The sequence below is a fragment of the Nipponia nippon genome, unplaced genomic scaffold, assembly GCF_047370975.1.
Source record: "Nipponia nippon isolate SJK-2023a ecotype South Korea unplaced genomic scaffold, ASM4737097v1 scaffold_15, whole genome shotgun sequence".
Classification (NCBI taxonomy): Eukaryota; Metazoa; Chordata; class Aves; order Pelecaniformes; family Threskiornithidae; genus Nipponia; species Nipponia nippon.
In genome coordinates, this window is record NW_028262331.1 from 12,454,464 (window position 1) to 12,480,441 (window position 25,978).

At 44.4% G+C, this 25,978-nt stretch overlaps 1 protein-coding gene across 1 annotated transcript; it reads right to left on the reverse strand.

Moving 5' to 3' along the window:
• Positions 1–447: 447 nt before the first annotated feature.
• On the reverse strand, positions 448–25,609 carry PITPNA (phosphatidylinositol transfer protein alpha). Its single transcript, XM_087752160.1, has 12 exons — positions 25,469–25,609; positions 20,214–20,244; positions 14,454–14,599; positions 13,779–13,870; positions 11,318–11,325; positions 8,892–8,966; positions 8,432–8,515; positions 7,009–7,086; positions 5,951–6,061; positions 4,175–4,297; positions 3,368–3,437; positions 448–2,033 (listed from the first exon to the last, which is right to left on the reverse strand). Exons 1-11 carry the CDS (start codon positions 25,486–25,488, stop codon positions 3,390–3,392), a joined length of 816 nt encoding a protein of 271 aa, XP_087608286.1. The 5' UTR covers positions 25,489–25,609; the 3' UTR covers positions 448–2,033; positions 3,368–3,389.
• Positions 25,610–25,978: the final 369 nt, after the last annotated feature.

Here is a 25,978-nt window from a genome sequence, read left to right on the forward strand (position 1 = left end):
CTTGGATAACACAAACTGAAAGAACAAGTGTGCCATGTGCATCCTCAGGTTGTCCTCAAGTGTAAGAACCCCTCAAAACGTAACCGACAAACACGAACGAAGTCAGTGCATAAATTCTCAGTTAAAAACACTTCAAACTGAAAGAACTATAAGTGGGGCCTACGCTCCTAGAATACTTCTTGAACAGCTATAGAAGATGCCACGAAACATCCTGGTCCCAAATAGCCTCGCAGATTAAAATTTAGTTTCTTCACCTATTTTACAATAAATTTGTTTTACTTCAGCCTGGCGAGATTGCTAAAAATCCCTCAAACCCCACCCCGCAAAACCGTCTGAGGTCACTGAGAAGAGCCTGCCAGAGTTACTGGTACAATTCAGAGCTTATTGCACTTAGACATGAGTAAGGCAAAATAACAAACTAAAAATAAAGGGATAAACTGCCCCCTCCCCAGAAGCCAAACGCCATCCTCTCCCTCCGGAGCATGCCTCGTCTGCCCTCGCACTGAAAACGGTTCCGATCCCAGCAGACGCTTGTTCGGCGTGGCATGGGATCGCTTCAGCATCTCCTGCTTGCAGGAATGTGAAGGGCTGAAGGAGTCGGATGCATTACAGAAGGCCAAAAAGACTCCTCGGAAGTGGCGATACACCCACGACTGTGTTTGGCATTCAGTATTTCGTGTTAGTGCCGCCAAATACAGATGTGGAAAATAAAGTGATTACTACTAGGAAAAAAAAAAAAAGAAAAATCAAACATTGGGCCTTAGGCATAAGCAAAGAAATTGGGTTTTTTTCTCATATGTATTTAATAAAGCAGCATTTCTTTGATTCTGTTCTGCTTATTTGATTGTCTAAAGCTGATATCAACATAAGGATAGTTACAGTAAGTATTGGAATTCATTAAATAACCAGAGCTCTTTACATTGTTTAACAGTATCCTTTGTGATTTATAGTAACTGACAGATACACTAGAAAACAACTGCAGGTCTTCGTAAGTGGCTTTTTTATAGCACGAATGGAGATATTTTAGTCAGTCTTGCAATGGGAAGAATATTATTGCTGAGCAGAACCACCGACCCAGGCACCTGGATGTAACCAGATACCAAGACTTTACTTGTACACCAGCTTTTCCTACATCCCAATTTGTCCAGGAGGAATCACATTATTATCAGTCAAAATAATTTTAGCTTTGTAAATTATGGGAAGTCTCAGTAAATAAAAAACCAGGAAGTTGCAACATAGGTCAAGCAACTTTTCATAATGATTTTGTCAGACTGACACACGCAGCTGAAGGAAAACCTAGCTACCACTGAAGTGAACCTCACCAGTTCGGTGCTGAAGGCCCTCGCACGGGGATGCTGAACGCAGCTTCTGTGCAGTCTTTAATTCGTGTGTGCTAAGACAGAACCGGGTAATGCCGTGCAGAAGCCACTTATCACAATTCATCGCAGACCAAGAACTACATCTGGCTACTCCTGATTATGTATTCAGATTACATGCCATTAAATTTCTTGCCCTGGGAGCAAGGGTCAGAGCAAAGCATTTTGTGGAATAGTTTTGCACTCTAAAACACTGACAGTTTCCCTCTCCAAACAGACATTCAAAGAATGGTGAAGGGCTGGGCAGGAACAAAGGTGGCAGTTTATCCCACTTGGAAAAAAAAAAAAAAAAAAGGGAAAAAAAAAAATCTAAGTCACCACATCACAAGACTATTTTAGCAAAAAATGTCACCTGGAAATCAAACAGGGCCACATGGAAATTGGTCTGAACACAATGAAAAAAAAGGAGGGAGGAGTCGTAAATACAGCAATCTCTAAGTCACACGTCTCCAAGGAGCTACCTCCTTCATATACGTGCTAACATTGGAGTGCTTAGTACCAGACGGTCTATTTGCTCACAATATTAAGGGGCATCTAGAACTAGCTATGGGAGATTTAAAATCGCCTGCCGATTGGATATAGAAAGGCTGGATCCAGAGATGGTCCGTCAGTCAAGAGTGTGGATTCCCCGGGCCTTCCTGATGACTGTCTTGCAAACTAAAATAAAGAGACAACAGGAAAACATTTTAGAACCACTTTGGAGGAGCAGTGTGCCAAAAGAAGTGTCAGCCTGAACCTTCAGAAAGCAAATGTGAGACACGCTGTCACCAGTGCAGACAGTGGCAACGCACCACTGCACCATTACACTTCAGCACCGATCCAGAGCAGAATTTCCAACATAGCCTAAAAATTACAGACAGAAATTGCAATTTAAACAATCCAACAAGTCCAGAGGCTACGATACAATTGAGAAGATCACCAACTCATTTTCTCTAAGAACTAGAACAAATGTGAATGAAGAAGAAACTAAAAAGGTTTAAGTTGCATTAAAAAATTAAAACATATCTATCAGAAGACACCCCTTCAGACACTCCCTGACCTCCTGTTCCCCACTTACCACCAAACAACCAGCAGATAACAGAGGACAAGCAGAGGCAAACAGCCACTCCTTGATAAGGCCGTGGTTCTGCCCCACCCCATTCGTCCCACGGACAGCTCGGATGGCATTTTGCTGCCCTAGGAAAGCTGTGTTGCAACTTGGACTCCTCTACGTAAATGGACAATTACTTCTTTCTCCTCGCCGCCTTACTCCCCTAATACTACACCACGTTTTTGCACAGTGTCTAAGAAAACCCCACCAAAACGAAATCCCAAAATGATTACACAATTTAATAGAGTAAGGTCCAACATTCTCAGCACTGCTTGCAGGTTATCATCCAGCATGCTGTCTAGAATACAGGCTAGGGATTTGGCCAACAAAGGCAAATTCATAGGTGCTCTCCAGTATGACAGTCCCTCCCCTGCCCAGTTAGCATACTCATAATGGAACAGATGAAAACCAAGTCAAAAACTTTTAAATTGTCATTGCTGCTTCTCCTGTAATGTGCAAGTGTTGCTCCAGGCCTTGGCCCATTAGTAAATACTGTTAACGAACAATGCAAGAAGTACATTCCAAGCATATCCGCAAGGAATTTTCAATTTCTGAATGTATTCTAAGTATTTGCAGGTCCAACTTATTCTTTTGGGACTGACAAAAGTTCCTCTGCAAGTCATGGAAAGGAACGCATGCATTACAAAAATAAGAATAGCAGCAAAGTCTACAAAATGTTCTAACACATTTTTCTTACACTTTTCACTCCGACATTTCTTTGGAATAGTTCTGAAACAAGACAGTAACCTTACTTGTCAACCTGGCAGTGACACAGGTTCACTATACAAACAATACCACAGATTTGCCTGCCAGCAACTATGACCAGGATCATTTCTTACCCAAATGTACTTTTTCTCCTAAATAGAGCAGTACAGAGTTTTGTCAAACTCTCGATACCTACAGTGCACAAGGAAGAAGTCACGTTAGTCATCTGCAGCCGTCATTCCTTTCACTGGATCTTTTTCTCTCATCTGAAAGAGAAAACACCATTCAAGTACTGATTCTCAGATGATGTTATCTCAAAATTTACTGGTACGGACCACGTTAAGCTACCTCCTTTATGTAAGACACTGATTGTATCTGAGCATCCCAAATCAGTGTTTGTGAACATGCACATGCAGGCACCATTTCTGGTTAAGCTGCAGGTCTGCGAGGGATCTGGAACCGTTATCCAAAGGGCAGAGCGTACACGAAACCATAGCAAAATATCCTGAGGCATGAAGGAAGAGAAGGGTACAGTGCAGGACACAAACCATGGAACAATGTACTCACTGTTACCAAATGCGTGTTTCTCATGGTAAGCACCCTGTTACATATCCCCACTACCTGCTTATAATACTTAGAGCTAAAAATCCTTTTACTGAACTGGTTTTCGGAAACTAATGAGGACAAAAAAGACCATTCAGCTTTGGGTAAAAGCTAATAGAGGATATTAAAGCAGCAAATGAATCATTGCCACTCATACCCTCATTACCTGTGGTTCAATACATTTACTGGCTCAACAACAAAGAGAAGTCCATAATGATTAGAAGGAGATGCCAGCACAACGGAGTCATAGCCAATCATTCAAACCACAAGCAGCATGACCTACATAGCAGGAGGACAATACACACTATGCTGTGACAATGCAGCAGCCTTCCCTCTCCCCACCGTACGGGGCAGAAACAGTTCCTCACACAACCCACACCTGCCCTGCTTTCCCACTGACCTCATCCAGCTGTCTCTTGGTCTCCTCCTCCATCCTACGAATGTCCTCCATAGTCAGATCAACCCACTTATCGAGCCAGCAAAAGAGCTGCCGATGGAAGTTTGTGAAGAGACGCTTTTCTTGCTGCAAAAGGAGGAGGAATAAAACATACAAGCGAGCTTACTCATAGGGCAATTAACATGGAGCTAACCCGATCGTAACAGTTTTCAGAGATGCGTACACTGAGGAACCAGCTCCCGCACCCACCTTTCTATATAGCTGCCACAATTGGAAACTGGAGCTAGCTAATTTTTGTTCTTTTAACAGAATATCTAGAGCCTTGAATCCCCAGAGAAATGCATTTTTTTTCAAGCCTAGACCGCAGCCTGCACAGTGCATTGAAAGAATTAGTGAATGCTTTAGTAATTTCCTTTGATTTGACAGTATTGTTCTGACTGAATAAAGTGCTCCAGGTTGGATTTACTTAGAGCACAATACTTGGCCTGAAGGTGCAGAAAAAAGGAGAAATAGAATAAAAGTATTTTTAAAATAATCCTTGACTTGCTAAAGACTGGAGGTTAGCAAGTGTAAAGCGTTGACGTGCACCTATCTGACTTTTTTCTTTTGCAGCGACCTAAAAAAAAAGCCTAAACTTGTTTTCCGCAGCTGAAAACCTTTCAGCAGAGGTAACTAATGTGCACAAGCTACTTCAAGTTAGGAGCAATTTACTTCCATTTTATAGGCGATAAGCTGGACAAAATCATTATATTAGACAGGGGTATACAATGCCTCCTGGCAAGTTCTCATTAAGGAAGGACACTTCAGTTTTACCAATTATGGTTTCACATCGGATAACTTGCTCTCATCAAAAGCAGCTCAACTACTTTGACGCAAATGTGTAGCTGAAGAGACACTCACGAAGAGAAAGGGATTCAAGACACTGCTTTGTTCAGGGCTTTTGTTACAGGTATTTGAAAACCTGCAGCAGCATGGTCATTCCCCCTTGGAGTTCTCTTTAGATTGCATCACCAGAGAATTGCTTTTGCAAAGCGGCACTGTAGTTTATCAATATGAACCACAGAGAAGTCTCCATGATCTGAAGTCATAGGCATTTTACGAACATGGCACTGCCTGCAAGATTGCACGTACTGATTCCGAGGCCTAGCATCCTGCTGCAGTTCATGGCTTATGAACTCTGCCGCAGAAAAAGCTCTTTTCAGGATACCAATTACTCATGTTTTAAGTTAATGAAGTTTTCCACCATCTGCTTACTTTTGAACACAGGTTTTTCAAGCAGCAGACTGGGAGAGGAAAACATGACTAGAGCTCTAGGACGTGCCAGAAAGATCCTCAGCTGATTAGGACCAGATAACTGAAGCTGTAGCTATCTCCCCACAAAACCAGGTCTTGTGCCTGACCAGAATAACCCTAGTACACAGGCATCATCTCATCATTCACAAATCAACTACCAAATGACTGCAATTCTCAGGCTGATCTATTAAACAAAGCAAAACAGACAGTCTACCTTCACATGTTAGAGTGAAAACAGTTCAATAGCCAATTCAAAGAACGATCAGCCAGCCCTGCCCTTTGATTAGCAGCAGACTGAATCCAACTTTAACTGGCTGCGGTGTACCAGGCAGAGGCCTTGACTGTACTGCCTGAGGTGACACGACTGGGTTTCAAGTTAATATCTCCAGGCAGGATACACTATTAGAAGAAGCTGAGGTACTAAAGCAGATGGGAGATGAAACATGCCTCATTTCCACACCTCTCCCCATCAGAGAGTTTACTTACCTTCTGTATAAAGTTCTCAACTTTGTTTTGCAGACCCCACCACTTGAACTTGACTGTTACCAGTTTGTAAGCACACATGTACGGACAATCTGTCTGTTTCCCCAGCTCCTTCTGCAAAGACACAAAGATATTCACATCAGGACTCGGGTCAAACGTCTCCAGGAAAGCAACTCCTTCAGTCATAATTATGAAGTGTTTCTCTTTCCACAATTCCTCACAATCATCTTGCATCCTTACACCTTGCCTATCTTTTATCGACAAGTTTTGTTACATCTTTGCTCACCCCTTTTCCAGGCTATTTAAGACCACGATGAAAACAGACCATAGTTTCCTCCACAGGTGGCCTTCCCTCCATTTTGAGAATGCACCATTCCTTCCTCTCCTCTCTTCTCCATTTTTTTCTTCTATTAAATTTATGTTTTTCAGTATCTTCACTGTTATGCCATGGCTACTTAGTTTCCCTAAAAGTCTTTTGACAAAGTCCCTATCTAAAACATTTTGGAAATAGATTATATCATCTGAATCATCCACATAATTATCAAGCCTTAAAGAAAACTCCACAAGGTTTGTAAGGTGGACTTCCCTGCTTCCTTTTACAGGAGCCATATCCGCTCTTCCCAAGTGGATCATATCAACCTCAGCTTCTAAGTTTGCCTGCCGGAGATCAGACTTGCACACCCGTAGCTCCCCAGATCTCATTTGGGGTCCCTTTTAAAGACTGGTATCATATTTCCACTTCTACAGTCTTCAGATTCCAAGGATTTAAGTGAAAGGTCAAACACTGCTGCTCATAACTCAGCTATTTCATCCTTGAATTCTCTTGGGTGAACCCTTGGGCTGAACACCAGACAGCTATGGCGATTTCTTGGAACTCATTCTATCTATTTGTACCAAACTCTTCCATTTCCTTTAACTTCAGAACACATCACCAGCCGAGTTCCGCGTTTCCTTCCACAGAAGCAAATCAAATGTTTTACATATATATCTGTGGCTTCAAGCCCCAACAGCTACGCTTCAGTCGTGCAAGCTGATAGTTCCTGAACTCGTGCAATACACACCTTCCAGTTGGGACCCAGAGGTCCACGTCCAGTCTTGACAGATTTGAATTTGGCTGGATCTTCTTCTGCCTTGTAATCCTATTGGACAGACACACAAGATTAAACACAAATTATCCTACTGTTACCCAGCTGCTCACTCTCACAAACGATTTATTTTTTCTGGTGGGCAAAGACTAACCTCTAACTGCCTTCTCAAGAGCTACTGTTTTCAGACTTTAACATTAGGTCAGGCACTCTTCAAGGAAACATATTTCTCCCCCCTGTGCTGTGTCCTAGACCTATGTGAAGAAGTGGTAACAAACTGATGTGACCTTTGTAAGGACTCCTTTGGGGTAAGGCGATCAGAAACCCTCAGGAAAGGTTTCCTGTAACCACTCGTTCTTTGGGAGCTGAGCACTGCTGCTGCAGGAAACAGCCATGCTCTCTGGAGCTGTGGGATCTAGTATTTTCCACGGCAGTATATCGGCATGATGCTCACGTATTGCACGCTAGAAAAAAGTACAGTCAAACTCGCAATACCACCAAAAAGAAAGAGACCTTAGTTATGCCCCCTATTGCACAGCAAGTGATTTGCAGCATTCCCTTCCTGCGCGCTGTATTAAGAGCGGGGTGTGTACTCTACTCCTGCCGCCAATTCAATTAAAATGAAAACAAACTCAAACCGTCATCAGTTCAGTGCCAAAGTGATCAACTGGTGGCATCTTCTTCAGGAGCCTTCTGCTCCAGGTGAATTCTCCTTGCTGTCTGGCAGCATTTAATTCAGAGTAGTTTGCATTTGCAGACACAGCTTAGTACCTGCCTAACCTTTCAGAATCAGATGCTACTCATGTTCTACCAATTCATCTTTATTGGAAAGAAAAGCTAAAATAAGTAATCGTTCTGATTTAATACCCAAGGCCAAGTTTGAGAACATGTAAATTAGCCGTATTTGAGTGGTACCAGAAATACTAAGGGGGGAAACTCAAAACAACATTCATTTTTATATAGTTGGGTTTTTTCCCAGTACAGTACAGAAACATCCCTTAGTTCCTTACAGTAACCGTAGTGATTTTCAGAACAAGGTATTAGCTACATGGTTTCAAGATACACTTGTGAAGCCATGGCTCAGTTTCAAAAGGCGGCAGCTTAAAGAAGATCCTGCATGGAAAGGGCAGTGCCATTTCTCGTTATGCAAGCACTATGGTCAGCTGCAGTGCTGCAGAACTGTATATACACTGTTACATGCCCTGTACGGCTAGACAACGCATCTTACAGACAGTACTGACGTAGCTTTTAAAAGAGCTCTTCCTCTAGCTTGCTTAAAGACTTCTAAGGAATGCCTTGTCCTGTTACCGGTGACCATCCCTGGGAACGCAGTTTGTGCATTATCCCTCTTTTAGCACAAGGCCTCCCACACCAGAGAGCTCTTGCCCACCTACCATACCTTGGGAAGTACTTGACTCCGATCAGCAATGTCTATATAAATAGCTTCTACATTCTTCCATACATCTGGCTCCAGTTTATGAACCTGCAGTGAAAGTACACGACTAACGTAACTGATTCAACTACTGAACACTCCCATTCTAAGATCGTAAAAAAAACAGATGGAGGTGCGGACGCCCAGCGTTCCCCGTCCACGTACAGAGAGGACACCATGGCCAACACACAATACCAGATCTGCTAAAGCAGCAAAGGTGCTCACACAGAACAAGTCTTTGAGGGACGATTTTATTCAGCACAGGAGGAGCCGGTGGGACGGAGTCTCTGCCTTGCTGGTGCAATAAGCATTTCAAATCCAGGAACACAGCAAATAGACAGTTCCACACAGCAATTCTCTAATCTAGCACGGAAAGCAGCACTGTGACATTAAAGAGATGAATAAAACACACAACACAAGTACTTACATTCTCTTGTGTTCCAAGATCTGATTTATGCCAGGTTTCAATTTTGATCAGGAAGTCATCCTTCATATACTCATTCTGTCATCAAAATAAAGCTTCTTGTTATTCTTTGGATATATAACTTGTCTTCTTATTAGCTAGATAAGCAGCAGAAAAGTCAACTCAAAGAATTATAACTTGACTGGGGTTTGACTTAGGGAACTTCAGAATTATCTGTAAACACATCACTGCTTTTAGAAAAATTGTTTGATGACTAAATATGTAATATTAAATAAACCACAACCTGTTCACTGAAAAAAACCACAAGATCCATTGTTTTAGTGAAACATCTGGAGTTTACAAATAGCTTTTTCTTTAAAGGACAATAGCTGCCACTCTATTTAGAGTTTAGAAGGGGTAACAAGTTAACTAGGCAGAAATCGTCTTTTCAAAGAGATGACTGATCTAGCACCGAGTACATATTTGGATGCAACTCTTCAAATGAACAATACTAAACTGATGTGTTGAGAGCTTTCGACACTGGAACGGGAAGGGACAAGAAGCACAGTTCTGCCAAGTAAGCAAAACTTTCCATTTCTCATTATTACTGTGAGTAGAAAAGGACTTCCAAAGGTAACCTTACTCTCCCTCAAGGGAGCAGAAACAAAAGCACAAGCCAGCGAAACACTCAGCATGTAAAAAGGAAATATCAAATTCAGAAGACGGATTACTCAAAGGGACATAATGGTATGGGCTAACTTTCTTTTCGTCAGTTTATCTGGGCAATGGCACATTCCCATGTGTAAAGCTGAGCATTGCTGCAGTAAAGAAAGATCTCGGTCCCTACTTACAAAGGGCTTGTGGATACGCCACCGCTGGTAAGGGAGTTTAATCTACGTGATCTTCCAACGACAAAAGCTCAAGTGCCTTTAGCTCAGGCTGAAGAGCTTCTTATACCCAGAACACTTCATTTCAGACATTACACATGCTTCCATAGATGGTCAGTAAAAACAGTACTTACTGTAATAACTGGTCCAAGAAATCAACACATGAAAAGAAAGAGATACAGTACTTTAGTGAAAAAAGAACGTACAGCAACCATCGCCCTCTTCCCCCTATTAGCCAAACAGGGACAACTTCAGCTTCCCGGGGGGCTGCTGATACTACTGAGGAAGAAACCCTGTAAGGCAATAGAAACCAGCTAACTTCACCCCTTCTCCTCTGGAAATTCTCAGCCTTGGAGAAACCCAGAGGAGCAGCAATTAATTATGTGCTGCCACTTCTGCTCTCTGGACTCCCGCCAGCTGGATGAGAAGATGGAATAAGTATGTTCAGCTGACGGCATTTTACCAATCCTTTCTCAGCTTGCAGATAAGAAACCTCTCCGTAGCTCTGAAGCAAACACATGCTGGATTTCAGGCCAGTGCAGACCTCGTCTCTCCTGCACGCAGTAACCAGACCCTCTGCATCTCTCCTGCTCGTGGTAACTGAACTCCCTGGATAGTAAGGCTCAATTATTCAACACAGAAAAGCAATTAAAGATCCTGTAACAGTCAGCATCTGTTCTACCTGAGCCATCGGAGTACGTTAGCAATTCTACTCTAAGAATAAGGATGACTGAAGCCAGTGTTGAACTTTGCCGGTTTGTTCTGAAGTTTAACGTGAGGGCTTTACTAAGAAGCAGTTTTGTTTTCACGGGACTATTACAATTTGTGAGTTTCCAACCCAACCGCCTGTAGGCAGTACCATCCCTTATCACCTACCATGCACATCCAGCTACCTTAATTGCCTACTGCTGGGCCTTGGGCTGCTCTAAACCCCTAACAATTTGAAAATTGCTTTTTACATCAATTTACAGGAGGCTAATTATTTAGACTGACGTGTTGGGGTGAAGGGAGAGAACAAGCAAGCAGAGCTGAAGCTAATTTTTAAAAGGCTGAATTTCATCTCAAAGAACATTTCATTATTTCTGCAAGAAGGAGTTTTTTCCTGCTAGTCCACCCAAAATACTGAATAAACCAGCAGTAATTATAAACCAGAGCCTTCCCACCTTCCCGTGACAAACTGCTGCTCCCTGACTATGCGCCATGACTAGGCAGCTGCCTTAAAACAGGTTCCGTCACCTTCCTAATTTCTTCTCTGTGGGGAAGACTCCTCACTTGTAAAGCAAACAAATTAATCTCTTTAGAAATGTCCATTAAAACATAGATGCTCAGCTTGCTACAAATTACGGCCTGCACTTGAGGCGTTACAGCAGCAACTCCTACACATTGCAGCTGCAGTTATAACTTCTCAATTTCTTGACATTTGGCCACAGGCATCTCATGCTGACACCCAGAGGAGTGGAACACACAGCAAATTGCTTATCTAAAAACATTTAAGCGACATTAATATTTAAGTCAGACTGCAGAGAAGAACCAAGAACACTGCTCTCCTTGGCACCAGCCCACAGTTATAACTATTAGGCAATCCTCACTTCGTTTTTACTGTAGAAGTTGTAAATGCATACAACGACAAGCTCATTTACAGTTCATGCTCTCAAAGGAGCGAAGCAAGGCTTCCATTCAAAGTACATAAAACCAACATACTACAGCACAAACAAGTGTGCAGAATTGCAGGAAGTTATAAGCTGGGCATTTAAATTCCCTCAACCTTCAGTACTTTGATAACGGTATATAATACGCATATTAAAGTAATAATTGAGCTTTTCAGAGGAGAAATAGGGAAATGTAAGAAGGATAATCTCGCATAATTAAAAATAAATACTATGATGCACAATTAACTGAAAGTACCGCCTTATTCAAACTTAAAAGGCTCTATGTGATAGCTGATATGCAAGTAAGCGGTGCTCCCGAGAGCAGCACGCTAATATCGCCTTGGTGCAGGAGGGCACAGGCAGAAGTACCACTAACTCCTACACAGTCAAACCAGGGTTAGTTCTTGCTGTGTCCCTGGCTCTCAAGTTTCAAAGCCTGGTGAGAGGACCGAAAGCCAGCATGGCAGTTTATGTTGCACAAAGATTCAGATGAGGCCATCCAAGTCTTCTCACGTACAACCAAAATATCCGAGCGTGTCCCCAAGTAAAACGGTAATGCGCAAGGCAGCCTACACCACGTACACGGGTTCTTCCCTCCTGCCCAGTACTAGCAAGTGAAGGTTTCAGCAATTTTTCTGAGCTTTTCTTGATTCACGTCAGGCTGGCAGATTCTCTAAACAGATTTGTCAGCCTCCGCATAAAAACTGCCTTCTGCTCCAACCCCCACAACAAAGCACTTTCTATCTCATATTATATTGGTGTTTATTACAGTCGAGGATTTTTTTTTTGTTATGGTATCATTTCTAGCATACCAAAATCTGAAATTTCTTTGTGTTGGAAAGTCTTGTACTTGATTTTAGTATCACATTTTTCCCACTTAAGTAGAATGTTAGCAGCGTGTAACTGCTACATAATAAGCTAAGAGTGACAAAGCTAAGAGTGACAAAGCTAAGAGTGACAAAGCTAAGAGTGACAAAGCTAAGAGTGACAAAGCTAAGAGTGACAAAGCTAAGAGTGACAAAGCAAGCTAACTCCATACCTTTGCTTCAGCAATTGGTGGAGAAGAAAAAGAGGAGGAGGAGGATACAGCTAGGCGCTACGTCTAACAAAACCTACTGGAGTCGACTTAGTCAGATCTGTTTCCACAATTTAAAGAACTAAAGAAAGAACTGTTCGCATTTAAACCAGTTCAGTGTACTTAAAACAGAAATAAACTAGACATTTACTAGCTAATTCAAGTAATACGCAGCAAGAAAACTGCATAAAAATGAGAAAGAGAAGTTGTAAATAACTTTGTTTCAGTATCTTGAATTATGTGACACATTAAAAACTTATTCTGCAGTTGATGACGACAGTATCTGATTTTTGTATTTGAAATATCCATTCCACTAGACTGCTGCATGTAATTTCACATACTGAAGTAACATTATCTTCCCCCACTGCAAAGCTTTTTCCTTCTTTTAAAACACTTTAAAATTCTCTTAAGTAAACTGTTGAAAAATAAGTTTTTCTATATTGAGTTTCAAGAACAGTTGGAATTTTTAAGTTTACAGTTCCCATAGCAATGGTACCACTACCAAATAGCAGAAAATGTATCCTTCAAAGATACAAACAGCATAAAACACAGCCAAAAATACTACATAAGTTTGGAGGCAAAGTCAAATTTGCAGTTCCTACAGCAACAGAGACCAGAAAAACAGTAGTGGTTGAACATCGTGGCTGATAACTTCAGTGAGTAAGGTACTGAACACTCCCGCAGAAAATGAGTTTGACGTTATTTCACTGCTCTGCACAGCTTCCAGAGCCTCACTCCAGACTTTACAGATGGATTCACTTTACACTTGCTGGATGACATTTGGGTATCTGTGTCAAGCCCCCAGCCCAGAAGCAGCTGTAGCGTTCCCTGTCCAGCCTTCGTAACCTTGGCTGCTGCAACTGAGCAAATATCAATCGCGTAACACCGCTGCTCCCATCAAACCGCGCTAAGCAAGAGGCAACCAAGATCCTCCCTGTTCCCCTCTTGCATCTTCCATTTTTTTTCCCCATCAGGATATGCTGCGCTTGAGTACCTAAAATCACCCCTCATACATTCGCTTCACTAGTGTTACACATCTGTTCCTTTAGCAGGACTAAAATCCATTTCTTGGTCTGTTCTTTTCCGCTGTCATTCATTAGCAGCCCATCAGACGAGCATTTCTTTTAACTCCACAGCGCTACATTTTGATTTTCCTGACCACAGAAAGGGCTTAGAGAACAGAAATCTAAGGTAACAGCTGAAACAGCTTCCCTACTGGTTGCCTTCTTCGTTACCCCCTCCTACCCACCCCCAAGAAACCAAAAAGCCCGCAATCCACAACCCTTCCCCACGCACTCACCGGTTCTGCAGTAGGGATAGGCATTCCATGCTTTTTCATGTATATTCAGAGCTCCTTCAGGGGCCAGCATTCTCACAAATGTTGGCACTTTGCTGCAGGAATAGGAAGGCAGGCGTTGATAAGAACGACATGTAACGAGAGCTACAGCCCAGACGCTCCGAGACAGGCAGAATATCACCTGAAATGCAGACGCTAGAGTCTGGCACACGTGCACACTGGTGGAATTGGTGGGGTTCTCCCCACTCCCAGTACGATGATTTCTAGAGACTGCTGAATTGGACAGGTTAATCTAAACCTGCTTTACGTAATGAAAGGAAAGAACAAAGAAGGGGAAACAAAAAAACGGAGGCTGAACGCAGGCTGAAATCTAGGAGGCATTTTGCTCTTTAGCCAAATTCAAGTATCAGAATACTGGGCAGCAGGATCATATTTGCTTTGAAAAGCTCAGAGCCAGATTTTCTTGGGACAACAGCCACGCTTACGGGGGCGGATAGGTGTACCAGTGATGCTCACTTCCAGCGGTACCACGTGCCAGCTGCTGTTATACTCCTGCCTTACCTTCAGCCTTTCCATAACCTGTGATTTACCCAGTCACTGCAACCCTGTTGCAGCTTCCTCCAGCTCCTCTTGCCCGAGGAACCTTGCCCGACTCTGGGAATAGAACGTTTCACATACCTCTGTAAGTGGTAGATCTTGTGCGTGTACTGCCCACGCTCTCCATCTCTTTCGTAGGGTTCGTTCACCAGGACCTCCACTCCTTCGCCTCCACCAGTTTCATTTTTACTGGCTTCCGCCACAGAATACAGCTGTCCCACTTGATACTAAAGAAGTTAAAGACACATTCTTGTGATAGCTATAATTTAGCAGAAGGAATAACTTTACCAGAAGCAGCCAAGGATAAATTATTATCTGGGGAGAAGGCAAAGAAAAGGACATCCACTTGTGTGTCCAGATAAGCAGCTCATTTAATTTCATTTTGATATAGAAAGGTTGAGTGGTAGTTCGGAGGAAAGCACTGCCAACAGGATAGTTACCTTTAACCCTTAAACCTCAAGCTCCAAACCAACACAAATTGAGGAGAAAGTAGAACAGGTTAAAGGAGTGTCAGGACAACATTTAAAGAAAACGCAGGAGACCGCAGGCATACGGTAGCAAAATCCATTGTTCTTCAATCTTTTTGGCACACAAGTGCCCCGATTGTTCAGGTCAAATGGAGAATAACGCACTGCCAGTCCTAAACTAATAAGCGTACAGTACTTTATCCAGAAGAATCCCAAAGAACTTCATATGAAGTTTTTTGACAAAATGGCAGCATTATTTCCCAGGAATCACACAAACTACTTCATACTATGCAATCTCTTTCTTAAGAAGCATACCCAAATGTTTCACAGGGAAGAGCAGAGGAAAATCAAGAATATGAGCAAAACCAAACGTTCTTCTCTGCAGAAGATGTGAAGACTAATACACTCTTGCCTCTGGTAAGTAAGAAAGAGGATGCGGAGCTCAAAAGAAATATGATCAAATGAAGAAAATTCACACAGGCCTCTGAGGCAAAGTTAGATGAGCAGACAAGGTTTGAGGACAAAGCAGCTAAAGCACTACAGCAAAAGGACGGTTCAAACTTAACAGAGTCAAGTCTTCAGAACTGAAAACGAGCAAAACAGCCAACTGTTGCCAAAGGCAGTACGCAGAGGCAGTCTGAAAGGGTAATCCACAAAGTGTCAGGCATCAGAAGTGCAATGATTAAAAAAAAACCAGAACACCAAAACCCCAAATAACTCCAAAACATAACTACAAAGTAACGGAACACTGTTTAGGCCTTGTCCTTTTCCCCAGCGTAGGGCTGCGCATCAGCATCGGGATAAGATTGTAAGTGCTCTCACTCACCACTCCCTGCACTGAAGCCCAGGCTGGAAAAGTGGAATACTGCTCAGAGCTGACAACCCAGAAATACTTCACTGGGCTGGTACATCTTCAGCAACGAAGGAAGATTTCTACAGTAGTTAAATTTTGTTGTCAGAGCATCCAAAATAAAAACGCTACCCAAGCTCTATGGTGTTTTGTACCATCTGGTGCCAACAAAGACCAAGACAACATTTATTCCTATTGGAAGAGTAGGAGGTGGTAAGCCAGAGTAATCAGGCTAGGTGTCCTGGCCTCAGTTAATCTGGGGCAGGGCAAAAAGCATACGAGAGGGATTTAAACAAGCGCTCTATACAGTCTCAAGTTCAACACACGGGCATATTAAGTAAGCCTGACTACTTGTTAGACTACCCCGGAAAACAAACAGCCATCCAGTAAAAGTAATCTATAAGAAAAGGAATCTACAGCCCACTTTTGAGCTAAGAGCAACAGCTCTGCTGGTCCCCTCCAGAAGGTACAGGCCCCGGTTACACAAGGACCCCTCACTTGGCTGGACAGTTCCTGCGCCGTCACCAGCAGATTGGGTTTCAGCCTGGATTTTGGGCTGCAATACAACTCCCTGCCTTCTGACATTTCATACGCCACCTTGCTTTCCTTATGACTCCCTACAGATGACCCATACAAAACAGACTACTCACCTCCCTCCAGAAGAGCAAAACATGAGAGTTGTGAAATCTTCGAAGCAGGTTGATTTAGCAGAGTAAGAGCCACATGCACACTCATAAAGAAGAGAACTTATCACGAGTTTGGCAACTACAGCATTAGAGGGAGGACTGAATGGCTTTGACTGCTTTGCAGCAAGTCTCAGGACAGGTCTCCAGGGGCACAAACTAATTCCTCTTAGTAACAGCCTCTCATTCATTCCTTCTCCCTTTTAAATACGTGGGTCAAAGCTCAGACGATAAGAAGATAAGCCCTTTGGTTTGGCATCTTCACCATTTAATCTCCCCTGTTATTTCTGATCCTTTAATCACATTGATAAAAGAGGAAAAGGCCCAAAACAAAACTGTCCCAATGAACAAATCCCACAGCATCTGCCTGCAAACGTTAACAGAAAAACAGGTTCTGGCTCCATGAAGTCCAAAGCATCAGGCAGGCCCATCCTTGCAGACCTGACAGCTCCCCAAAACCTTCTTCCCTTCTGCAGAAAGTTATCCCTCTTGACCTGTGCCACACCACCTCTTATACAGCTGACAGCTTATCTTCATTACACCAAATTTCTTTCAGAAGGCCTGATCTCAATGTAGCCATCTTCAAGAACAGTTATTCTCCTGAAAGCAGCTTTGAACACCATTAATAAATAAGAGTCCTTTGTGTTTGGCAAGCTCCTTCCCATGTGAGAGGAACAAAGAGGCAGCACAGAATGTGTACACACAGCTCTAATCCATACCAGCATTTCAAAGTGGCAGCTGCCAAGACACCCACACAGCCGCTCAGGTCCGCGCTCTCCAAGTTGGCACTGTGCAACGCGATGTCGGTCAGAGTACAAGAGTAAAGGTCAGCACCTAAGATACAACAAGGTTTTTTTCTTTTTGCTCCCTGCAGCGCGACTATGCATTAAACAACACAGGAGTGCAGCTTGCACTGGAGCAGGACCACATTTTGGCAGAGTTTCCTACAGAAGACGGTCTGCTACAGTCTAACTCCTACATCCCAGCCTTCAAGTTTTAGTCATCGCCAGGGCTTCTCCTCCACTGTTTTGTTCCCGTCTTAGCAGCCACTTGGCTAACTATTCAGCGTTGGTCTCTTTATTCGTCACGTCTCCCCAATGTCTTCCTGACCACCGGTTTTCTCTTGAATTCCCTACTCTTGGTTAAGCTCCATTTGTTAGGGGCGAGGGGACTGCACGCGGAATCCCCGGCGTATCACAGACCTACACAGAAGACTCCCTCAGCCCTATTACAATGCCTCAAAGTCACAATTAATTTCATTCTCTATCTTACGCATTGGCATTAGACTTTTGGCAGCAATTTACATGCTGAAGGCGTGAACTCCTAAGTCTTTCGAGCAAAAATTCCCCGTATTAAAGTGAAATCAGAAGTCCTCTTGCTAGCCAGAGGTGCTTAATGAGCAACCCCACAGTCAAGAGCCACAACAAGCCTCCAGAGCCCTATTTAAGAGTTTGTGCACAAGGAAATCCTTGAAAGCAATGAATGTGACAGCTGTTTTGTGGTACCAACAGCAGCGTAGTGACCAAGCGATGCACAGATGTGTCAGCATCTTTCCACACAGGAAGGGGGATGAAGCAATACACAAACTTAAAGCAGTAGTCATCCTTTGAGTCAACACTGGAAATAACCTTTCTTCTTAAGCATACCTTTAAAACTACCATATCACAGAAGTGCATATGCAAAGCTACATGAACTTTAGAACTCCTCCTACTTAGGGAACGGTTTCCTGAAGCCTGGCCTATCACATGAGAAGCACCAGACCTTGAAAGGGGGCATCATTCAGGGGATGTGGTGACAATACGCAAGTCTGGGGAGAAATTAAGTTTGGTCAAGTTGGCAGTCCAGCCGCAATCCAAGAACATTAAGGTGTTCTCTCTAGTATTTCCATTCCTTCTCTTCTAATGATGTTTATTTGCTCTTCACTTTATAGACTTTTCAGTAGGTTACTCAACTCTCTGGAACTGCTCCGACCCAGGGGAGAGGAATACACCTTCCCAAACAGATGACCCCAGGGCATCCTCAGAGAAGGAGGCTGCTAGAGACTGTCAGATTTACACACCGCCCGAAACCTCAGTTTTCCACACAGGCAGCCTACACACAAGGCTCAAACATGCCTGGCACTGAACAGCCAGCCAGGGAGGGAAAAGAGCATAGCGAGGGACTCGCTTTAACTGGATGAAAGTTAATCCTGGTATCAGAGAACTAGGAAAAACCCTGTGCTGGGTTCCATCCAGTCTAACCCCCCTCAAAGAAACAATCTGTATGCTCATGCTTCGGCTTTCTCTTTACACAGCTTGATACCTAGGAGGCATATCACTACGAGGCAGGGCTCCTGCTGTTCACACTAAAGTCTTCTGTTTATTGAGCTCTGGAGTACCTCACCGTTTACCCACAACTTTCTCTAGCTTGCAAGTTTGGATCCTTTGCTTACTTGCTAAAGCTTATCATGTTAGTCCTTTCTTTGTCAAGGACTTGCCCACGCAAGCAGCACTCAGGCACAATAAAAGATCCAAACATACCTACTCTAATACTTCAGTCAGACTTCTGTTACATCTGCTTGGAACAGATTCATGCAGAAAGCATATAATCTGCAGGTGAGGAGTAAGCAACAGACAGACTTTTGGCATTAACCGTCTCATTAACATAGTACATAGACCTAAACCCACCCTCTGATCGGAGGTCTAGGCTTTCCATCAGCGTGTCGTGCCTGTCACAGCAGCGCGATCCACAGGAACAAGGAACTCGGCTCGGACATTGCTCTTCTTTTACTAGCCAGTCTCATGGCTACAGGAATACACTACACCAAGTTCTAAACTGTGTTCTGTCAAAGGAGTAGAGTTATAAAAGGGATATGCTTGAAACAGTGATGCCACAATCCGGCTCACCACTGTCTCTGCCACAGTAGCTGCTATGTCCAGGGGAAAGAAAAATGAACAAGAGTGCTGTTATCGCCGCTCTCCCCAAGAGTCAGAACAAGCCCCTGATCAGAGCTCACAAACAGAAGGCCTACAGCCAAGGATCACAAGGAAAAAAAAAAATACATCCAGAGGAAGGAATCTACTACAGAAATGCTATAGACTCAGTCATTTCAATTTCTCATCTACCTTGCTAGTATGAACATTAAAAAAATTGAAAACATTTATACGATCAGATTCTCTGCAAGACTGCTGTTCAGTGCAGAAGGGAGGAAGGAAAGGTAAGCTGCAGCTCCCGGAGAAAACCGCAGGGAACCAGCCGCAGACTTTGCACAGCTATTCCATGGCCAGTTTGGCAATCGAAATGACCGTCTCCATTATAAACTACATTTCTTCTCTCAATTAGAGCTTTATCTAAACAAAAAGAAAGTTTTCTTTCTGCAAAAGCTAAAGAAGACAGGTCTTAAAGAGTCCTAAGTAAGATATACACAATCCTTCCTTTTGCTATACCAGCCTCACAAATCAGAAGAAATCGTTGCTCTTTGTCTAAGAGTTTAAAACAAAAGAGTTGCAACAAAACACAGTTTAAAGGGTAATTGAAATTTGTACTAAAGCTTTCTCTTTACGTAAAAAAAAAAAGAACGATAACATTAATCAAAAGGAAATTGCACCTTAGAACAGTCTGACAAGTCAAGATTTGTAATCAACACATCTGAAAGTACTCTATAGGAGAGTACCAACACCCTCAGGCTTAAAGAAATTCAATTCTTTGGTTAAAATGATGGTGAATAAGTAACAGCACACAGGGTTCCTGAAGACAGCTATACCCCTTCTCTTGAATTTTCCAGTTTTTGTTCATACAAACTGCTTTGATCACAAGTTTATTTACAGTCCTAAAGAAAGGAAGCAACAAGAAAAGGACTTACCTCCTCCACAGACACGGGCAGGATAACGCGGCTGGAAGGGAATACAGAAACAGAGAGTTAACCAATATCCCTGCAGCTGCAGAACTTACGTGACACGTTCCTCCCCGCTCTCCTCTCCCCCCAACATTCCAGCATCCACCTAGTGCTAGCATCCCTAGCGCTTATTCTTTAGTCCCAAGACTATTTATACAACAGCCTCAAAGAGAATCAATACGTGATATAGCATAATTGCAATCCTATACTAAAACTGCATAATTCTCATAGACCCTTATTGGGAATATCTTGTCAGCCTACAAATCTACACAGCGTCAGAACAGTTGCATGTTCCTCCTCACTACATCCTGTCAACAGCCACATCTTATTTCTCGTCACGCTGTTGTAGTGCTTCAACAATTTTGCAGAGATCTGTGGTAGTCACAAGCCCTTGCAAGATTTGTTAATACGTCCTATCCAGTAGGAAACAAGACTAAGCAGAGAACTATATGGGAGGCTTTCTCAGAGCTGACTGTGAAGGAAGGTGTTGCCATTTCTATACATGAGTCACTTTTTTTCGCATTGTGGTTTCCTCAATGCCTCTTAGAACCAACTGACTAGACTACAGAGCCAAAACCGCTGGAAGTCACACAGATTTTTTTGAAAAAGACAAGAATAAAACTAAATTTAAAGCTGATAAAAATGCATGCATATTAAGGCCTTTAAAAATATTATATATATCTCTAAAACTAGACTTGTATTTGACCTCTGCTTTCCGTAAGGATGATGTTCAAACAAGGAACCAAAGCAAGATACCGATATGAAATGGATATGGCTACTGTGGGTGGAAGAATTCCCAGTTCTTTGGGAATTAGTCTCAAAGAAATCAGGGTATAATGGGATCAGAAAAAAGTCCTCTTTTTATTAATAAAATAATTTTAAAAGGCAGTACTGGTGAAAATTGAATTTTTTTTTCCACACTAGAGGAATGTTATCGATAAGACACCACAAGACAAACTGTAAGAGAGGCAAAAGTTTACAGATTACGCAAGATTACTCATGACAGCAATGCTTTATGCTGGCTGCAAAGTACTGCAGAAAGAGCTACCAAGAACTGCAGAAGTTCAGCATCAATACAAGCAGAATAATGCACGATAGGCACTCATTTTCCCCAAACACATGGGGCTAATGAGCCCCAAATTAGCTATTGCCAACAAATATCTTGGTGTCCTTATGGAAAAGCATCTGGAAACATCAGCTCAGCGGCAGTTCAAAAGTAAACACAACCTCAGAAACTGGAACACCATACGTACACCCCCACACAAAAAAAGACAGTTATGCCACTATAATCTCTCATGCATCAACATCCTGAATATTGCATATAGTTCTGGTCACCTTGTCTCAAAGAGGATACAGAACAAGTGAAGGAAGGCAAAAAAGATGATCAGAGATGGGAAAAAGCTTCTGTGTAAGAAGAAAGTAGAATAGGCTTTTCAGCTTGGGAAAAAAAAAACAGTTAAAGGGTTAAGATATGGTAGAGCATTAGAGAGTCTTGAATGATGTGAAAAAGTGAATGGAGAAGGAACAATGACTATGTCTTACAATAGAACAACTCAGGACAGAATAAAAATCACTAGGCGGCAGATTTAAGACCAATCAGGTGTCCTTCTTTACATCATGCGTACTTAAGTTATGGGATTCCTTGCCAAACACAAGAAGTATAAGCAATTTTAAAATGGGATTTGATCAATTCATGGAAGTTCGTATGCCACTTACTGGTAGGATATACTGAGCAACAATCGTTCTACTCACTATTTATATATTGTTTCCTAAAAATATCTGCTAGAAGGCAAGATGGGAAAGGACCTTTGGTCCAATTCAGTATGGCATTCCTTATATAAGGGAGAACAAAAAACAGAAAATGGATATCCACAAGTAGACCATGCCATCAAGTATGACATTAGGTTAGTTAGCTGGATAAAACTGCAGTAAGAATGAAAAGAGGGACAGGATGACAAGAAAAGGCAAAAGACCAAGAAACAGGGAGGAAACAACAGCTTTGGAATGGAGTTCAAATCTTTTTCTTTAGAAAACCTGGCGTAAAAAGACTGATGTAAGCTAATGAAATTCCATTTAGGAAACTGGAAGACACTAGATCTGAATATTATCTTAGAGTTCAATGTTCACGAACAGAAACAGAAACAAAGAAGTTAAGCAGTTTACAATCATTTAGCCCAGCAAACAAAGAATGCGGGGGATGACTAACTTCTAGGTAGTCAAGTGATAAAGGAGGAGGAGGGAAGACTGCTCAAGAGGATCCGGAGGAAAAGCTTCGCAGGAGCAGCAACAGGAACAAAGCCTCCTAACTTCGGGACAGAACTTGATCGACTTATGAGAAATCATACAATGTGGTTGCCTGCCATATCAAAGGCCTGAAAAGGATGAAGAACACTTAAGATCCTTCCCAGATTAAAATCTGCCTCAGATGACAGCAAAGGGAAGTACAGCTGCAGAGAAGGTCGGTGTCATCATCGTCACTTCACAGGAAAGGGAAGTGAGTCTCTACACTCTGATTCTCTTCAAGGTCTTCCGATGCAGTTTAAATCAAAATAGGGAGAGCGAGCAAGACCTCAACCAGCATTTACAAACCCTGCAACCAAAAAAATACAGTCAAACAAACAAATGAACAAAACCCATGCAGCCTATCTGTAGCATGGGTAGGTAGGACTGAAAGGTAAGTCTGAAAGACTGATAGGACATCAAATGACAACGTTAAAGCTGTCACTGCATAACCATCAGTACGAGAAACTGTACAGAAAAGACGATACAGATTGCCTGACAATAAAAGATGTGACATCGGATTTTTGACATATTGCTCTATTTCTGTAACATCTCCTAAAATACCTATGGAGCACATACTAATACCCATTTGACTTAGCAGGGAGGATGTGACAAGGGGTCACAGCGATGGAAGAATAATCTGCTCAGATGACATGCAGTTACAGCTCACTTACATCTTTACCACCTACACCAGGCAGGCAGCGAGGCACCTGTGTGCAGTGCTGGGGCAACCAGAACAAATAAAACAACAATAGCAAAGTACTTCAAATATCCAGGTCACACCAAAACGAGCAGTTTCTATATGCCTTAAACAACTGCTTCCTGGAACATGAGATTTAGCGAAGAAACATCTCAAATAGCATGTAAAACAGGCAACTTTCACATGCAACATCAAGGAAGATTTATACCAGAACCAATGCAGTGACACAACTCGGAATGTGCAATTGGTAGAGTTAGCTGGGAATCCCGACAAGTCAAACACAAATGCTCATTTCTGAAGAACAGTAGCAACTCTGACTGTCCTCAGAGCCACATATGTCTTAATAAAAGCACAGAGAAGGGAAGAAAAGAAACAGGACAATATAGCTAATGACAAGACTTAAAAGGTTTGGTGACCCTTCCAAAAATAGAAATGGAAACGTGTAAAAAGAAACAAATTTAGTAATTCTGGTGTTTTAATCTTTAGTCTTAACAGTCACACTTCACATTTTGTTTCTGGAAAAGGCAGTGCGAGAGACCAGTAGACATGCTGATTTGGTGAGGTAAACGATAATATCAAGTAAAACGACTTTGAGTGATGCTCATCACAATGAATTTTTCATACTCTCAGAAATCTGAAAATTCAAAGTACATATGTTCCCATCTTTACGAGGCGCCCTGTAGGTAGCACAGCTCACCAGCCAGTGAGCTTTACTGCAGTACAGGGCAAGAGATCGTAAGCAGAAGCATGAAAAAGATACATGAACGTGAACAGAAATAAACCAGACAGGTGCCGTAAGAGGAAAAGTACATTAACCAACTAAATTAATAGGAAAATATCAATGAAACAGATGTCGGAGAAGAACAAGCTAATTATCTTTTCTGAAACGAAGCACTTAGCCCAGGTTTCTGTCTGCTATCCAGTTTAACACTACAGGAGGTAACGGTGCCTCTGTGCTACAAAGACCAGCTCTGCTGCTGCTCTTAAATTCTACACCCCTATTGTTGGATAAGAATAGCAAGTGTTTAAGGATTGGTGAAAAAAATAAGTTAATCAAGATTAAAGACAACTACAACGATCAGCACAACCTTCAACATAGTTTTAATATCGAAATCCACACTGCGGTCCGTGATCTGGCAAAATAATTGCTATAAGGAGGACACTGTCATGTAGGTAAACGTATCGAAGAGCTGGAAACCCACTTTATCACTGGGATCACAGCTATCTTCCATGAGGGGGGAAACAAAGAAAAAAAAAAAAAGCTCTTCCATCAATCAGAAGTTTAAAATGACAGAATGCACTGAACTTAAGAATGCACTTATGTTAATCTTAAGAATTCAGGAAAGCAATGCGTGCAGTAGCACGCAGAGCCCAGAGACACCTAGCCAAAGTGCACGGGTCCAAAAGAGCACCACGTTAGCCAGCACAGGGCAGCGGAACGGAGGACCGGGAGAGCGAGGCGACCACCGGCCACAGAGGGCAGCCAGACCGCCGCCCCGCTCCCCCTCCCGGGGCCGAGCAACCGCAGCCGCCTCGGGGACGGCAACGAAGTCCAGGGTGAGGCTTCCACCCCGAAAAACACTTCGGAGCGATCTCGTTTCTGGCACGGTTCGCTGCCGCTGGAGTCTCCGGTTGGAAATCGCAGAGCTCAAGGCGAGGAGCGGAGCGGAGCGGAGCCGGGCCGGCCCCGCGCCCCGGCAGAGGAGAGGGGGGCAAGACGCCACCGCCTCCCGCGGAGCCGGCCGAGCGCCGACCCGGCGGCCCCGCCGCGGGGGAGCCCGGCTCCCGGCTCCGTCAAGGCCCTCGGCGCCGTCGGTCCCCCCGGCCGCCGGGAACCCCCCCGCCACACGCACAGAGCGCGGAGCCGGCGGCGAGGGCACGGAGCCGGGGAGGCCACGGGGGGCACGGAGCGGGCCGCCGGCCGGGCACCGGGGAGCCGCGGCGGCGGTGCGCGGAGCGGGGCCGCGGGAGGCCCGGTGCCCGCCCAGGCGGGGGGTGCCGCCGGCTCCCGGGGGCGCCCCCGCCCCGCCGCCGCCGTGACCTTCACTCCCGCCCCCGCCGGCGCCGCGGCCCGCACGCAGCGCTCCCCCCTCCCTCTCCGCGGCCCGGCGCCGGCCGCAGTGCGGGGCCGGGCCGGGCCGCCCCCGCGGCCGGTCACCGCGCCAGGCCCGGGCGGGCGGGCGCCGCCGGGGGTGACCGGGGCAGAAGCGGAGGGGCGCAGGGGGCAGCGCCCCGCACTCACTATTCCTTGATGAGCACCATGGCGGCGCCGCCGCGCGCCTCCCGCCCGGGCCGGCCCCGCTGAAGGTGACAGGCGCCTCCCGCCGCTCCGCCGGACCGGACCGCGCCGAGCCGCGCCGCGCCGCACCGGGACGGGGGGGGGGGGCCGGGGCGGCGGGAGCAGGGGCGGGGCGTTTCTGCGGCAACGGCTGCGTCACGGCGCCACGCAGGCGCCCTTACCTCAGCAGCGCGCCCCCGGCAGGAGGCTGCCCGCGGGGTGGGGGGGGAGCGGGCGCGAGACCTTCCCGCCTTCCGCGGCGGCGGGCGCCAGCGTCCCCTCATGGCGGCGGAGGCGAGGCGAGGCGAGGCGAAGCGGCCGGGGCGCCCACCCCCGGGCCGCTGCCGGCCCCCCGCTTGTGGAGGGCGGGGAGGGGGCCGAGAGGCCCCGCGGGCGTTAAGGCGGAGAGCGAGGGGAGCAGTCGGGGCTGCAGGCCGGTAGGGCGAGCGGGACTTCAGGGAACGGGGCTCCGCC